The 18,125-nt window shown below is 39.6% G+C and overlaps 1 protein-coding gene across 4 annotated transcripts in view; it reads left to right on the top strand.

Annotated features, from left to right (window-relative positions):
- The window catches only part of LOC139946200 (zinc finger protein GLIS3-like), a 90,011-nt gene that overhangs the window by 65,568 nt on the left and 6,318 nt on the right, over positions 1-18,125 (top strand). Inside the window, exons 5-10 of one of the 4 annotated variants that reach the window (XM_071943823.1) lie at positions 1,092-1,202; positions 3,591-3,718; positions 3,865-3,911; positions 4,473-4,620; positions 5,032-5,171; positions 14,475-14,861. In XM_071943823.1, the coding sequence (XP_071799924.1) occupies positions 1,092-1,202; positions 3,591-3,718; positions 3,865-3,911; positions 4,473-4,620; positions 5,032-5,171; positions 14,475-14,861 (961 nt within the window). Of the gene's footprint in view, positions 1-1,091; positions 1,203-3,590; positions 3,766-3,864; positions 3,912-4,010; positions 4,058-4,472; positions 4,621-5,031; positions 5,172-14,474; positions 14,862-15,210; positions 15,252-18,125 lie in introns of all 4 variants that reach the window. The other 3 variants (XM_071943822.1, XM_071943824.1, XM_071943821.1) reach the window with 3 other exon arrangements.

The raw sequence follows: 18,125 nt of genomic DNA on the forward strand, positions 1-18,125 counted from the left end.
ATCGTGGGGTTGAACCCCGATTGAAATCGGAGTCGTGATCGTGCTTCATGGCTGATTGCACAGCGGGTGTCGCGGCCGAGCGTGGTGCACAGGCGAAGTGCCTGGGTAGAAACTCCCTGACTCAGACGGTAACAAGGTCGCCGGGTTACGCAGATTAAGGCATTGTTGGTTAAATAAGTCAACAAGTCGGCTTTTTTTTTCTTCTGTGGGTTTCCATATTTTGTTAGATAAAGCAATTATTTCCGAGTGAAGTCACTGTCTGTGTAGTCATGTTTAGTCAACAAAGAGCCTCCACTTTCATTTTCCACCGTAGCAGTTCACGACAGAAAAAAAATTTCCTTTCAGCATTTTGAGTTTTCTGCGACTCGCCTATAATTTCCGAATGAAGTCACTGCTTCTGTAGTCATATTTAGTCAACAAAATCCAACCCATTTTTGTTTTGCACCGTATCAGTCATTGCTTGTCCAGGGCGTAAAGAAAATTTCCTCCCAGCATTTTGTACGCTTGAGTTTCTGTGAATCTCTCTCTCTTAAAGACACTGGACACTATTGGTAATTGTCAAAGACCAGTCTTCTCACTTGGTGTATCTCAACATGTGCATAAAATAATAAACCTGTGAAAGGTTTAGCTCAATCGGTCCTCAAAGTTGCGAGATAATAATGAAAGAAAAAAACACCCTTGTCACACGAAGTTGCATGCTTTCAGATGCTTGATTTCGAGACCTCAAATTCTAAATCTGAGGTCCCGAAATCAAACTTGTGGAAAATTACTTCATTCTCGAAAACTACATTACTTCAGAGGGAGTCGTTTCTAACAATGTTTTATACCATCCATTTCTCCCCATTACTCGTTACCAAGAAATGTTTTATGCTAATAATTTGTTGAGTAATTACCGAAAGTGTCCACTGCCTTCTACTTTAGCTTATAGGATCGTTATTAACTTCACTACTGCAGAGTGAGTTCTCAATTTGGTCTCATTGTTTCGACTAGCTTGCTCAAGTCATCGTCAGGAGACGAATGATGTCACTTTCCTTGACCCACTTTCCTTAATTTTTTAATTATTTTTTTTGGTCTTTTTTGTCTGATTTTAGAAACCTTATGCGTGTCAAATACCAGGGTGCACGAAGAGATACACAGATCCCAGCTCGCTACGGAAGCATGTCAAAGCCCACACGGCAAAAGACCAACAAGCTAGAAAGAAGGTTAGTCTAAAGATTTTGACTTGTTTGTTGGTGTCAACAGTTACTTTTATTTACCATTCTTTTTCCCACAGCAGTATATTTTTCATCAGTGTGTATGTGAAACTCCTGCAGACCAGCCCTACTTTAAAAAAGTGTTTTTTATATTGATTAATCTACGTATTTGTGATATTCTTGCTAGCGTTTTTCTTGTCTTCAATTTTTTTCAGTCTTTCACTCTTTGTTAAAAGTGATTTCTATGTTGATTATGTTTCTTTGTGATTTGTTTCCCTAATTGTATGTAGGATTTGAAACTGTGCATGGTTGAAGTTTAGCTGAGAAAGGCTTGCGGTAACACCGCAAACCCCTCTCAGCAAACTGTAAATTTTTAGTCATTCGGAGTAACTGGAATGATTGTTCCCGCACCCTTTTCTTGTCACAATTTTTTTTTTTACAACTGCATCATATCTCTTCAATGAATTTTGGTTATACATTTATTGTTTTCTATCTTCATAATATATTTATATTTTGTAACGATCTTGTTTGTTTCTTTCATTATTGTATTTTCCATTTTAAGACATGCATAATTTTGACATTTTTTGGTTCTCCTTAGAATTTTTACAACTTCGTCTTTCATCTTTTATAGTCTTGTATGAAACTTTCATTGTGGAATCACCCTTTTCAAATATGTTTTGGATTTTATAATATATTTGTGTATACATATAATGTAACATTCTTGCATATATTTGCTCTCTTTGTAATTTCTTTGTCCATTTTCAACAGAGTTATGTGAATTAATTTTTCTGTGCCTAACTATTCTCCTGCGTAGATTTCAAATATCTGTAGATTTCAAATAATCTTGTAAATATTTGCGTTGACATATCCCCTTTCGATTATGTTTTCTGTTCATATAATGTCTTAAAAATTGTGTAAGGAATGTTTCTCGGCCCACCCTTTCTCATGTTTATTTCTGCTTTTGTTCTGCTTATTTTGTTTTTACATGTATAATGTTCTTTGTTTTTGGTGCTGTTGCCCTGGTATACTAGTCTTTACCAGGACACCAGCACCATGCGCTTAGAAATGTAGTATTAAAGGCAGTGGACACTATTGGTAATTACTCAAAATATTTATTAGCATAAAACCTTACTTGGTAACGAGTAATGGGGAGATGTTGATAGTGTAAAACACTGTGAGAAACGGCTCCCTCTGAAGTAACGTAATTTTCGAGAAAGAAGTAATTTCCCACAAATTTGATTTCGAGACCTCAGAATTAGATGAGGTCTCGAAGTCAACTTGCATCCGAAAGCACACAACTTTGTGTGACACGGTTGTTTTTTCTTTCATTATTATCTCGCAACTTTAACAACCAGTTGAGCTCAAATTTTCACAGGTTTATTATTTTATGTATATGTTGAGATACACCAAGTGAGAAGACTGGTCTTTGACAATTACCAATAGTGTCCACTGTCTTTAAGCGCGGTATAAATTTGTATTAATATTGTTCTCTTGTGTACATTTGACAAATATAGTCTTGTGTATAAGTTCACTTATGACTTACTTAACGCCTTCTTCTGTTTTTATAATATTCTGTCTGTCCATTTTCAGTCCTGTGGGTAAAAAGTGGGTTCCCCCAAACTATTCTATTTTCTGGATTTTTACAACTGTATCTTTTGTATTTTTACAACTGTATCTTTCGTATGTAGATGTTTCCCCTTTAAAATATGTTTTTTTGAATGTTTTTATAATGTATTTATAGTCCTCAATTTTCCCCCCATTTTTTTTACATTTTAATTTTTGTTAACGATAGGCCATTTAATGAGGGTGACCCATCCAGCACACCTTGCCATTTGGGGCCCTCATACTATTTAGACAAAATACACCCAAGATAAAATAATACAAATAGTGACAAGACTTGGCAGAATTAGGCCTGTAAAAAGGTAAAAATATTACTTAAAATAAACAGAAGGCCTAGTACAAAATATATTTTTAGTCTTGTGTAGTTACTTGATTTGTGCTGTTGTATTCCACAGCAAAAATCCTTCCTCTTATTATAAAGAAAATAAACATTAGGCCTAGTACGAAAAATATATTTTTAGTCCTGATTAGTTACTAGGTTTATGCTGTGGTATTATTATATATTTGGTTTGTGGTTATGTGTATCTACTTGCCTGGTAGAGTTTGTTCTTTAGAGAACTGTCTTGCTATATATTATCTTATCGTGGAGTAGATTTTTCACATTTTTAGGGAGCCTTCTCAGTTCTGAAAAGAACTGTCCTGCTTTTTAGCTACTACCTGGGCAAACTCTACCTGGCAAGTAGATACACACTTGGTGTTACAGCAACCCAAATATATATTGATACCTCACCATGAAATTCCTCTAATCTGATATTCTTATTCTTATTATTCTTCTAGTTGCGGACACGAGATGAATTTGGTCATCCACAAGACATCCTAACGGATTGTCTGACGATCCAGCCACTTCATCACCCAATCTCTCTTGCCGATAGTCCCATGGAGCTCAGTGACAGTGGGCTAGGGAGGTCGCCTCATTCATCCATGCCTGGCACCTCATCAGACATGTACCCTGGTAAGATAATGGGTGAGGGTATATTGGGAAGGGTTGGGGAGGGGGGTTCGGGATTAGTTGTAGATAGTCCCATAGAGCTTAGCGCAGTGGGCTAGGGAGGTCGCCTCATTCATCCATGCCTGGTACCTCATCAGACATGTACCCTGGTAAGATAATGGGCGAGGGTATATTGGGAAGGGTTGGGGAGGGGGGTTCGGGATTAGTTGTGGATAGTCCCATGGAGCTTAGCACAGTGGGCTAGGGAGGTCGCCTCATTCATCCATGCCTGGTACCTCATCAGACATGTACCCTGGTAAGATAATGGGTGAGGGTATATTGAGAAGGGTTGGGTTGGGAAGGGGAGTTGTACCCGCAATTTCACAAGTTTTGTAACTTCTTACCTTTTTTTAAGATTGCCCCCTCTTGTCAAAGAGCCTTCCACTTCATTGCATCCTCATTATGAAACGACTTACCTCTTCATATTCGTCAAGCTGACTCTCATCAGATTTTCAAGGGACTTTTACAGACTCATTTGTTTGAATCTTTCTTTTGCAACAATTGCTTTTAGTATATTTTTTGATTGATTTATGTTTTGTGTTGCTCATAGAGGCTCCTGCTTTATGCGCCATATAAATGGCTTGTATTATTATTATTATTAATGTCTATAAGACATCTTATCAAGTAGTCTCCATCTTAGTTACGTTACTGTATCTGTTGTCATTCTCTAGGTATGTTCTCCAGTGCTCAGTCGAGTCGTAGTGGGACGGCAACGGGGGCGTCCAGCTACAGCAATCATCCATCCCCAGTTCACAGCATGGGAAGTCCTCATAACACGACATCACACTCCGTTGGGAACTTGGACGACAGTAGAGAAAGGTTAGTTGGACTATTAGTGAGAGAGTACCTGTGAGAGCTGAGATGGTTCTTGTGATTGATTTAGCTTTGGGGGCATAGTTGGTTGGCTTGTGCGTAAAGCACACTCGCCTCTCACCAAGGTGACCCCGGTTCGATACCTGGCCAGGGCCATATGTGAGTTGAGTTGTGCGTTTGGTCTCTGCTGTGCCACAAGGGTTTTTCAGACCTTCCAGTTTTCCTCCTTCGGGAAAAATGTCCATTGTCTTTAACACTCCTTTCCGTACGACTTCTTCACTAGTTGTTGTTTAATATTATACTGTTGTTACCCTCCCCCAAGTAATGGGTCTGTTCCAGTTTTGTAATAAAATAATATACAATACAATACATTTGTTATTATTATTATGAATGTCTGTATTTCTATCCTCTCCACAGGGTTGTGGTTTACCCTCATCCTCCGATGAGTACACTGAGTCCAACGAGGCGGACCTTCCCACCTTCTCTACTCCCAAGAAGGATACCCCAAGGGCTGAGTTCCATCCCCCTCAAGCCACGACCTCCTACTTCATCCCCAAGTAAGTAACCTTCTCTCATCTACTTCCTGATAAGCTCATTCTTTGCCCAATAAATCCATCAGGCCTGTAATTTCATCTTTGAAAGGGCAAGGCCATTTACATTTTACAAATGGCACTTGCATTTTAAAATCCTAAAGTCACAAGAAACTTTTGCAGGGGCTCGAAGGCCAAGACCAGGGGCATTGGAGGCAAAAGCCCTCATGGCATCCGTGTAATTCCAGGCGTGATGCATGTGTCTGCATTGCGATTTAAACTGTATGCTTTGGGAAGTGCATTGTGCTTAGCTTAATTTAGTATACTATTTGTGTTTGCCCATCCACGGATATTAGTGTAAAGCACTTAATGCAGATGAATGTCACCAACCATCAACTGACTTCTAGGGGTGTGAACAGTAGTTGTGTCAATACATTTAAGTAAAAAAGTTGCATGTGCGTTCCATCGGCTGCCTTGTGTTGCCTTTGGTCATTTGAGTTACTTCTGGTAGCTTCTGGTTGTCTTTGGTTGCCTTTGGTTGCCCTTTGTTGCCTTTGGCTGCCTTGGGTTGCCCTTGCTGCCTTTGGTTGCCCTTGGCATTTTTTGGTTGCCTTCAGTTGCCTTCAGTTGCCTTTTGTTGCCTTTGGTTGCTTACTATAACCTTTTGTTGCCTTTGGTTGTCTTCTTTTGCTTTTGGTTGCCCTTGGTTTCCTTTGGTAGCTCCTGTTTGCCTTTGGTTATCTTTGGTTGCCCTTGGTTGCCTCTGTGTCCTTTGGTTGCAGTTGGGGTGTATGGTTGGTCACCCAAAACGTTGGGGGGGGGGGGGTGGTAGGTAAGGTAGGCTTGTAAGACAACCTGCTGCACCACTCTCTTTAAATAGTCTACTAAGAGGATATGATTTATATCCAAACGGTGTATAAATAACTCTGTTGATGTCAGTGAAGGCAAGGGGTAATAAAAGAACCTGTCTGTTGTAATATGTGACAGGTGCCTCCGATATGATTGATAGGCCTTCCTAGACCATTGGATGGTGTTCTCAACTGACATAACTGTAACCTAATACTATAGACTGTTCCAGCTCAACAGGGGCGTAAGATGATGCGCCCGCTATAAATAACAACAGGGCACATACTTCAAACAAGTTGTTGTCATGGTTACAACCCTACCCACGTCATCAAACGGTGCAGCAACAATAGTGTGTATGATATTACGGGGTCGGGACGGGGTCGCGGCCTCTGACCTCATTACTTTTATAAACAAAAGCAGCTTTATTTGACCAAGTGATGTGATTTAGTATCAGGATTAGCTTTGTTAACACTGAGGGCCAGGTTTCATGGAATGGTGGTACGTGATGCTTGTTTTTTTTACCTTATCGTGATTTATCAAGATGAGAAGGGGGGGGGGGAGAAGCTAAAAAAACACCTGAGTCCTCAATTTGTATTAATTCCTTTTACACTGGAATCAGTTCAGGGCCAAATTTCTTACAGCCATTGAGCAGAAAATACTGCTTAGCAAGTCTCTGTGCTCAGCAAGAAATGAGACGGGCATATTGTCAGTGCCAAGGTCATATGTGTGTTGTAGACCGAGCCCATCAAGAATGACCAGTAGACACTTCTCAACTGTGTTTTCTTTTACTCAAATCAAACAAATCAAAACTGTAACCCACCTTCCAAGAAAACATTTCAAGGAAGAGTTTCATCCTGAAAAAAAGGTGAGAAGCCTGAAGAAAAAAAACACAGATAAGGTCGAAGAAAGACACCTTGCAAAGAATTATATCCTGCATGTACGTCAGACCTTAAACAACAAGTTTAATCAAATCCCCCGCCCACTTAAAAAAAAGACATACAAAACACAAGGTTCGAACTTAATTGCAAACCTGGCCTGAATATTTTCTTTCTTAATAAGAATAATATTCAATGCTGGTATTTTTATAAATTAAGAAAACATCTTCTAGAGCAAGTTTGCCATTAGGACTGTTTTCATAAGCCTCCTTGGTACCACGGCACTAGTAATTATGGCTTCAGACGCCATTAGTAAAAAGTTTACAAGAAAGCACATTGCATACACACAAACCCTACAGAAACTGAGACCACTGAAGGTTGTGTTTACTTGAAGGAATGAAATTATTTGCCTGTTAAGAATTGTCTACTGGTCAATCTTGACAGGTTCGGTCTGGTCTACAACTCCAGCGACCCTTCAGGGCTTGTTCCGTCTTGTATCGATCCATTACAGCAATGATTGGAGTTGACACGCTGTGATTTGGATTTGTTGGTAAAAGTGAGACTTAAGTCCGAGGGAGGGTGGAGGCGTCTTCAAGGGAGCAATCAAATGTGACCATGACTGAGTTTCAGATCCAGGGTCAAGCAAAGGGGCCTGGGGTCGATTTGTACAAAGAGTTAAGACAATAGTCTTATCTCGAGTTTGGACAAGTTACTCTCCCTGACTTGGGACTAGCCTTTAGTTTTTTCAAACTCCTGAAGAGTCCTCGGACTAGTCCTTAGTTAGGAATATCTGTGTGAAATCGACCCCAGGGGTGGATTTCACAAAGAGTTAAGACTGGTCTTATCTCGAGTTATTAGGACGAGTTAGTCGTCCTGACTTGGGACCTGTTTTTGTTAACTAGTTTTTGACTAGTCTAAAGTTTGTATTACTTCTAAACAGTCCTATTATTAGTCCTTAGTTAGGACTATCTTTTGAAATCGATCCCAGGGGTGGATTTCACAAAGAGTTAAGACTAGTCATATCTCGATTTAGGATGAGTTACTCATCCTTACTTCGGACTAGCCTTAAGTTTTTATTACTCCCTAAAGAGTCCTATTACTAGTCCTAAGTTAGGACGAGTCCTAGGACTCGTCCTAAGTCAGGACTATCTTTGTATAAATCAACTTCACAAAGATAGGAGTTATTTAAAACTTAAGGCTAGTCCTAAGTTAGGGCAAGTAACTCGTCTTAACTCCAGATAAGCCTTAGTCTGAACTCTTTGTCAAAATACACTTTTGGTCTTGGTTTGTCGGCTTCAACGCTACATGTGAAGTGTGGACCTGAGAACAAAAGATGTCCACATTGTGTGGGGACTTGAAACACTGTATGGACTAGCACATGTCCACACAGTGTGTTTTTACAGTGTTGAAGAATATAATTTTTCTATTGTGTTGGTTTTGTTTAACTGTACCTACATTGAGTATGTAGGCCTAACTGTTGGACTAGCTTAACAGTTGGTTTAGTAAAAAAAAAAAAATTAAAAAAAAAAACCACACATTTTGTTTAAAAGTTTAAAGCCATTGGACCCTTTCGGTAAACAGTGTTGTCCAAGGCCCACACTTTGTGTACCACAATTTCTACATCAAATAACAAACCTGTGAAAGTTAAGGCTCAATCGGTCATCGGAGTTGGGAGAAAACAACGGAAAAACCCACCCTCGTTTCCGTGCGTTTGACCGTGTCATGACATGTGTTTAAAATAAATCCGTAATTCTCGTTAACGAGAATTTATATTGTTTTGCTGTTTTCTCAAAAAGTAAAGCATTTCATGGAATAATATTTCAAGAGAAGTCTTTCACCATTGCCTTCTGTAAACCCTGTAAGTTATTTGTAAATCTGTGAACTTTTTTTTTTTTTTTTATGAACCGAAAGGGTCCAATGGCTTTAAGTAAGCAAACTGCAAAACCCTCAAGCAAACCACTTCAAGAATCAAACTTATTTGCGGGAGGAAAAAAAAAAAAAATAAAAATAAAAAAATAACAAAAAGTCACTTCCTGCATTCTGCACTGAAGTCTCACTTAACCTATCCGTCAAAGTTGACGGCGTCAACTTGTTTTGCCGAAATTGTTTAAGAAATGCTCCAATCTGTACTGGCTGGCAAAAAAAGAAATAAATAGATATCTGACAGGCATTGTATAGCTTGATTGATGTTTCGCATATAATGTTACATATAAGGAGAAATAAAAAAAAACATATTTTGAGCGTAGGCGGGTAGACAGAGATGTTTGTCTGATCAGGCTGGATAATTCACAAAATCCGTGGTCAATGAACCGCTACCTCTCTGAAGCATCAGTTCTGATTGTTGAACTTTTCTCTTGCCTGGATTGTGAGATTGTTCCACAGGTACATCCTAGCTCACCGTGTTGGACTGTTATGGCTTGTTTTTTTATCATCGACCTTATCATATATATTTTGGTTTGCGTTAACACCATGTGTGTGTCTGTCTGCCAGGTAGATTTTGTTCTTTTGTTCTTTTCACGCTGCTTCTTTATGTCTATAAATGCTCCCAGGGTCTTGCTCCAAATTATTTTTCTCATCTCTTGTCCTCTTATACCCCTGGCAGAGAAGGTCTGTGCTCCTCCTATGATAAATCCCTTCTATGTGAGCATAGGCCTTCTCGATCTGCCGGCTTTTCAAAGTACGAGCAAGTCGTGCCACTTTGATTGAAAAGTTCTCCCACTTATACAAATTACATGCTATTCCAACCTACTTCATTTCATTCCTAAAATTTGTGGAATTACTATGATTCAAGACAGAGCTTACCAAATGATGACTTTGTCCATCAGATGTCATTGAAAATGGCAAACAATTGGAAATCTCTGTACTGGAGTAGATATGGGAAAGGATTTTGCCTTTTTGTGACAAAAGCATGGAATGCAGCACTCTGTTCATGTATGTCATGTGAAAGATATTTGGGTGTAAAGCCATCACTGACTTGTCCTTTGGAAATAGAAAGCCATTTTCACAATTTTTTCCCCCCAAAAATAAGACTGCCTTTGCTTGTTCTTCCGTCTGCTACTGTCCTCTTCCTCTGGAATTGAAAAACAATTTGTTGTTGTCTTGATTCTGGCTGGCTTTCTAGCTCAAATTCATCGAACATTTGTTGGAGTGCTGATTTTCCTCGGAACGTGCTAGGATTTAACCTTACCAGGTCCGTTAAGTATGTTGAGTTCACAGAGAAGTTCAACCTAAGCTCACAGTGTTATGGGGAGCTGACCCAGTCGGTATTGTTAAGCTATCAATTCACCCCACCAATCTGTAGTATGTTTCCAGTCCCCTCAGGCATATTCTCAGAAATATTTGTGGCCTTGGATGTTTGTTTCATATTTTGGGGAGGGGGGGGGGGGGGGGGCTTTTCTGAAACCTTTGTTTAGGAAGGTATTGTGATCAACATGTTAGTTTGGTTAGAGGTGCAGGGATAGCAGAAGCTAGAATTATTCTTTAATGTAAAGGTCCCTTGGAGGAATACTATAACACTGTTTTAAAGTTCCTACCTGCCCTTTTTCTACCGCCTTGCCCTCATCTACCTGTCAAGACCTTGTTGACTTTGTCTGCCCCCTCTCTCTTCTCTACCTTCTTGCCCTTATCTACCCCTTCTCTATCCTTTGCCCTTCTCTATCCCTTGCCCTTATCTACATCTTGCCTTTATCTACCTGTTGCTCTTCAAGACCTTTTGCCCTTGTCTACCCTCGTGCCCTTGTCTATCCCCTTTGCCCTCGTCTACCCCTTGCCCTAGTCTACCCCATTGCCTAAATCTATCCCTTTGCCCTTGTCTTGCCCCTTGTCTCCACTCGCCTTTTGCCCATGTCTACCCCTTGCCTTTGTCAACCCCATTGCCCTAATCCAACCCCTAGCCCCTTGCATCCACTTGCCTTTTTCTCATGTCTACCCCTTGCCCATCTTCTTGCCCTAATCACCCATAGCCCTTACTTGGTAACGAGCGATGGTAACCAGTCTTTAAAAAGGGGAGGGGCAACCAAAGCGCGAGGGGGCATGGGCATGAATATTTATGCCATCACAACTTTGCCGTGCACTGATACATGCAATACAGACCTTGCTCCTACAAGTACACATACAGCAAAAAGGTCGTTTCTGAAACTTTCGTTAAACCTAGAATTTAATTCAACTCAACTCAACATTTTGACTGTGGCAATTGAGAAGCCAAAAGCCCTGTACATTGTTGGCTTGCAATTTGCATAGAATGATTTCATGTCCAAGTCATTCCTGAAATGTAATCTTTCCTCTCGAGTGGTAGAAATATTTGTTCTGGGTTACAAAAGCCCCCGGGCTGTACTCGGTGAATAAAAAAACAACCCCACAACCTATAAGTCAGAGCTGTAAAAGTATACCAGTAACCGAACTCACAAGCGCAGGTTTTGAAATAGCTTAAAGGTGAAAAGTTATAATCAATTAGTCATTTTTGTCCCAGAGTTTTAATTATGTTTCAATAATAATTAACACAATTTTATGTAAAACTATTTTTTTGTTAAAAATTGTGTATGAATAATTTTATAGTTTAAAACAAAACATTTGATTTCAGAAAAAGCTATTCTTCATTTGCTGTGTTCTTGTTTGGTTAACTGGGAGACTTGCACACAGTGTATTTAGAAGGTTTTTTTTTTTTAAATTTTTTTTTATATAGAATTTTCAGTTTGGGCTGGAGGATTTTCTGTTTCTACTAAAAAACATTCAAATAGACAATAAGTTAAATAAAACAGATACCGAATGTATTGCATTTGCAAATTGTCAATTCTTTTCAATGTAGCATTTACAAACAAAAATGAAAATGAAAATGAAAACAAACAAACTTACTAAATTTCTGAACAAATTCACTCAGCTAATTAATTAATTGGGCTGTTCCATTTCACAAGGCTTTTTGCCACATGAAATGGAATAGTCCACATTTTACCTCAAGAATATCTTCTTCAACACTGACTCAAAGTTAACATCCAATATTTGTACACTGCAGTTTTTTCCCCTGAGGGTTATTTTAATCAGTTTCGCTGCAGAAAAAAATAGTTGGTGTATATATGAAGGTTGAAAATGTTTCCCAATTAAGTTTTTTAAAAACCCCATCATGTTAATGAGAGCTGACATGAACATGGAATATATGACTTGTAGTTTGTGACCTTAAGGATAGGCTACCTGTGCCATCGTAAGACTGAGAAAACAACATTTTCATTTTTTCCCTTCTTTTTCAAAGATAACTTGTTTTTCTTTGTTTGTGTTCTCTGATGTTTGATTTTCAAATTGTACTCTCTCTTTCGTCCATAAGTTGCATCTCCTGAACTCAGGAATTAAATCCCTAAAAGAAGATGCTCCTCTCTAGAACAGTTCAAGTCTTTTTTGAAGACTTTTTATGTGTGAAATAAGTTATATTTTTCATTGTTTGCATGTTGTGGTTCCTTCTGTATTTAATTTTGCACTATATAAAAACTATTTATATTTGTTTTAAAAAACCTTGCGTCAAAACCAATGATCCACACAAATATGCATTGAAATTGCATGGTTTTCCTTATAAATACCCCATGAACTAACACTGCATTCCATTTTGTGGAGTCAAGTTTTTGGCGCCATAAAATGGTCGACTGTGTTAGTTCGCAAAGTAAAATGAAAACCACGCAACCTCGAGGCATGTTTGTGTGGATCATTATATTCTAAGTAGGATTTGAAACTTTGCATGGTGGGAATACGATGTAGAAGGGTTTGCGGTAACACCATGTAAAGAATATCTCTAATGAGTTGGGGTGGTTTTAAAAAGAACGGTTGGTTTCAACTCAACGTTTCGATCAGTACGCCCACCCCCAACTCATTAGAGATAGTCATGATATGGTGTTACCGCAAACCCTTCTATATCATTATATTCTTCTTTTAAAACATCTTTCTAACCGTATGCATTTGATAACAAACAGTTTGAAAACGTTTTTCGTGGATCAACCCCCCCCCCCCCCCCATTTCAAGGCAAGGTGTCCCTTTAAGTACTTTAGAAATTCTAAAATAAACGCTGGCAAAGTTTCCATTCCTGGTAGTTTCTGCTGTTTGTGTGCAATTTCAAAGAATCATGACTGATATCGAAACAGGTGCATAATTAAGCTCCCAAGTACAGTTGGTTTATCCCAGTATTTGTCTTGGGAGCTTTGTGTGTAATGTGTGCAAACAATATCATATGTAATCCTATTGTGGGTTAACCTTTACTTAAACCTTGTGGAACAAGTGTACTGTTGTGATTAGTAGATGTTCAGTGTTTATATTTTGTCTTAAAGATCGTGGACACTATTGGTATTTACTCAAAATAATTATTATCATAAAACCTTTCTTGATTACGAGTAATGGGGAGAGGTTGATAGTATAAAACATCGCGAGAAACGGCTCCCTCTGAAGTGGAGTGGTTTTCGAGAAAGAAGTAATTTTCCACAAATTTGATTTCGAGACCTCAGATTTAGAACTTGAGGTCTCAAAATCAAGCATTTGAAAGCACACAACTTCGTATGACAAGGGTGTTTTTTCTTTCATTATTATCTCGCATCTTCGACGGGCGATTGAGCTCAAATTTCAACAGGTTTTTTATTTTATGCATATGTTGAGATACACCAAGTGAGAAGACTTGAACTGTTGAATTGAATTGAGCTGAATTGAATTGAAAGTGTTGATCCCGTTAAAAAAGAGCTTTTTTCTTGTTTCTGAGTTGTATCTGAATTCAGAGTTTTTCAGTAGAAAAAGTAGCTGTTATTTTGTTTTGTTAATTTTTTTGAAAAAGTATTGCTCTTTGATCTACTTCTCTTCTTTATTTTGGCGTTTTGAACATGAGATGCTCAGCCTTTTTTTTTTAATATTTTTTTTATCAGTTTTTATATATATAATTTTTTTGATCAGAGCGTACTGATCAAAAACTTTGAGTCTTTAACCACCGGTCTTTTTCATAACCAACATGAGAATATAAAATAAGCTCACATGTGCTTATAATAATAGACCAAAACAGCCACTGTGAACGTTTTCTGAAAGTAGTAAAGATTGAATTTGGGGACGTCACTGGTAAAAAAAGTGTAATATTCACTGGAATTTGGGTTAACTAGAATCAACACACACATGACACCCTCCTTGCTACCTTGGAATTGTTTATTTGGAGCGTTCTTTTCTGGAATTTCAACTTGAGCGCAATCGGCAGAATTATATAAAACATGAAACGGGTCGGCCAAACACATTTCTCTGTCTCTGAATCAACACACTTGGGAAGTCTCTGTTGCCTTGGGGGCCTGGTATCGGCCTCACATCAACCTGTCATAGCGGGTGATTGGCATGGCATCTTGGGGTGCCGGACTACTGTGGATTTTTGAAAATTTACATATATAAGAACCCAGTATACAGTGCATAACACACATCAATGGTAAGAACACAAATTATACCCTACAAGTAGTTTGACTGGTTAAAATTTTGCAATTTTGTTTCAGTTCTGGGGGTTTCTGTAGGCGAGAAAAAGATACTGCTATGTATTTTCAGGTCTTTTCATTCTCATGCAGTCGCAATTGTGGCAAATTTTATAACTTACAGCTTTCTTTGTTTCTTTGTTCAGATAACACCACCCCAAGAATACAAATCCAGCTCCCCGCCAAACCACCCCCTCTGACAGCCCCTTCCCCCGCCCTTACCCTCCCCTCCCAGTCCATGTCAGCCTCCGTCCCACCGTCCGCCGCCCAGACAGAGGCGCAGCTCCGCCGGGCGATGCCCCCTCCCATCAGCCAGCAGAGACTTCTACAGGGGCGTCCCAGTCTGACGTTCCAGACCCTTCAGCCTATGCCCAGGCCTTCCACCAACAACAACAACTACAAGCAGCTGAGACAGATACAGAGTCCGAGGGGGCTGTACCCAATACCGACCTTCGAGGAGACGCTGTCACCAACGATGGCCCAGTACGAGGCGATAGAAAGAGTACTGTCGGCGCACTCCAGCTCTGAGCGAGGTTTGTCATCGTTAAATGTTTAAACTTTTTTTCTTATTAAATTGACTAGACTGGGACTCGAACTTGCAGCCTCCGGAAAAAGTGCCAGCGCTCTACCTTACTGAGCCCTATAACTCGGTTCATACATCCTGCGAATGTGAGTGCAATACATACTTTGACGTCGCGTCTGTTTTCGCTGCGAATGTTTCACCAGGAGTTGAGCACAAGTCAATTGTTACGAATTATTCTATGCGAATTTGTGGCATCAACATTTGTAAAGCATCCGCACAAGGTTTGTGAGTGACATTGTCACAGTGAGGAGGGATAGTCAGTGACTAATAAAGTTTCCTGAAATTTGTATTATTTACAGGATATGAGGTTTTATGACATATTTCAAAATGTCATCGGATGGTAGGTACAACCATGTTATTTCTACATCTATTGCTTTCATGGAAGTGCTGCATTGATTGCCATTGTTGCTTATACTGCATTTTTTAACGTGCCCTTTGACATTTTACGCTTGGGTTGTTGTTAACTTGTAGATTAAGTGGGTGGCTTGCCTTTAATCCTTTTTTTAACTTCATTTCTTGACATTCCCTCATGGTGTCAGTGTGTCTGTTTTTATGTGAAAGGGCAATACATGATAAAGAACCAAGTAAAAGTTCATGTACCAATGTCAGGCTTGGAATGAAACTCAGGCCACATCTGATGACACATCTTTAGATGTATCTGTAAAATATTGGCCTTATGGTGCCCCTTTGAATGTTTCCCATAGACTTTTAAGACTTATGAGACTTTTGACGTTTGCAAAATGAGAATTGCCCTTTAATTCTTCAAGATGAGAATGGCCTTGCCTTCTCTCCAAGATGAGAATGGCCTTCTCCAAGATGAGAATGGCCTTGCCCTCTCTCCAAGATGAGATTGGCCTTGCCCTCTCTCCAAGATGAGATTGGCCTTGCCCTCTCTCCAAGATGAGATTGGCCTTGCCCTCTCTCCAAGATGAGAATGGCCCTCCCTCCAAGATGAGAATGGCCCTCTCTCCAAGATGAGAATGGCCTTCTCTCCAAGATGAGAATGGCCTTGTCCTCTCTCCAAGATGAGAATGGCCTTGCCCTCTCTCCAAGATGAGAATGGCCTTGCCGTCTCTCCAAGATGAGAATGGCATTGGCCCTCTCTCCAATATGAGAATGGCCTTGCCCTCTCCCAAAGATGAGAATGGCCTTGCCCTCTCCCCAAGATGAGAATGGCCTTGCCCTCTCTCCAAGATGAGAACGGTCTCGCTCTCTCTCCAAGATGAAATTCCGGGTCTTGCACGTTATGTCTGCTGCCGCCAGCGTCTCAAAAGTCTCCCATAAGCCTTTTTGAGGTATGGCGGACGTGATAGGAAAGTACTGTTTGGTTTAGGTGCATACAGACAAATTTACCCAAACCTAATAGTGTTGAAGCATTGTGTCCGCCATATCTCAAAAAGTTCTATTGGCATATGAGCTCATCTTCACTCCTTTTAAATCCACACCTCTCTATTTTTACACATGCCAATTTGGACTATTCCCTGAAGAGTCATAGTGGCTGTGGTTTTGGCGACAGTCTATTAATTTTGCAAAGAGCCAAAAACAGGTACCAGTGTTTTTGTTGCACGTAAATATTTTTTTTTATTTAAAAAAGGGCCCAAAATGTTCTGAGAGAAAATTTGTGGTCTTACTTAGGGCATGGTCATCATGGTGCCTGTTGCTGACATTGTTGTTGTTGTTGTCGTTGTTGTCATTGTTGTTGTTGTTGTTGTTGTTGTTGTTGTTGTTGTTGTTGTTGTTGCTGCAGGCCTGATGCTTCACGGAGGCAACTGAGGCGATTGCCTTCGTTGCTCCCTGGTCATTGCCTTGGTGGCCTTGAAATGCTTTCAGTAGAAATTTACAATTCCCCCAGAGGGTGCCCTTAAATACCAATGAGGAAATGCCTTGGTGCCCTCGCCCTTTCCAAAAAGAAACACACATGCCTGCTGTTGTTGTTGTTGTTGTTGTTGTTGCTGTTGTTGCTGTTGTTGTTGTTGTTGTTGCTGTTGTTGCTGTTGCTGTTGTTGCTGTTGTCGTCGTTGTTGTTGTTGTTGTTGTTGTTGTTATGGTGTTATTTTTTGAGTGGATATCCTATTTGTTCATTGTTTTTACAACAGTGGTTATCTGGTAACAAATCTCACATCAAGTCTGCCTAAGCATTCTTATAATAATGCAAAGAATCTCATACGACTGCGGGTATTGAGTGGGCATTTCATTTCATTTTCAAACTTGAGACTTGGCTTTTGCTTTTGCTTCATTCTTGGGTTTTTTATTAATTATATTGCGAGCTTATTTTGAGGCACTGGACACCTTTGGTAATTGTCAAAGACAAGTCTTCTTACTTGTTGTATCCCAACATCTGCATGAAATAACAAAATTATGTGACAATTTTGACTCAACTGGTCATCAAAGTTGCAAGAGAATAATGAAAGATGTTCTCACTTGGAGTATTCCAACAAATGCATAAAATAACAAATTATGTGAAAATTTTACTCAATTGGTCATCAAAGTTGCAAGAGAATAATGAAAGAAAAAACACCCTTGTTACACAAACTGTGTGTGCTTTCAGATGCCATAAATCTTGTAAAGTTTGAGTGAGAAATTACCTCTTTTTAAAAAACTACATTACTTCAGAGGGAGTCGTTTCTCACAATGTTTTGTACTATCAACAGCTCTCCATTGCTTGTTACTAAGTAAGTTTTTATGCTGACAATTATCTCAAGTAATTACCAATAGTGTCCACTGCCTTTAAAAAAGATTCTCGAATGAGTTCGTTCAATTTAGCTTGCCCAACTCATCCAGGTCAATGACGGAACCTGGGCGTGGAGGAGCTAATCGGACCTACAGGGGTCACACGTGGGTCAACAGTGGAAAGGTAGTCAAATGCACTGAGGTCACAGACCTAGGTCAACCAGGGAATCCACTCACTGGGTTGAAACTTAGGCCGTGTCCGAAACGGTGACTTCAGCTGGAGCTATGGTTAGATTAGCGCATATTTCACAGAAAGACGCGCGCGATCTAGCCGCAGCTCTAGCCTAAGTTGCATTTTGGACACAACCCTAGGTCGACCTAGCGAAGCTAGTCAAACATGCCCAGAGTCTCCTGGTCAATGTGTATAGAATCTTAATTTTGGCTTTTACCCTTACACCGATGTGTGTTAGCACTGTATACTCCGTACTTCCCCAAGTTTGATGAAAAAAATCACAGGCATATTTTTCATAGAATCTTGTTCTTG

Source organism: Asterias amurensis, chromosome 13 (assembly GCF_032118995.1).
Source record: "Asterias amurensis chromosome 13, ASM3211899v1".
NCBI classification, from domain to species: domain Eukaryota; kingdom Metazoa; phylum Echinodermata; class Asteroidea; order Forcipulatida; family Asteriidae; genus Asterias; species Asterias amurensis.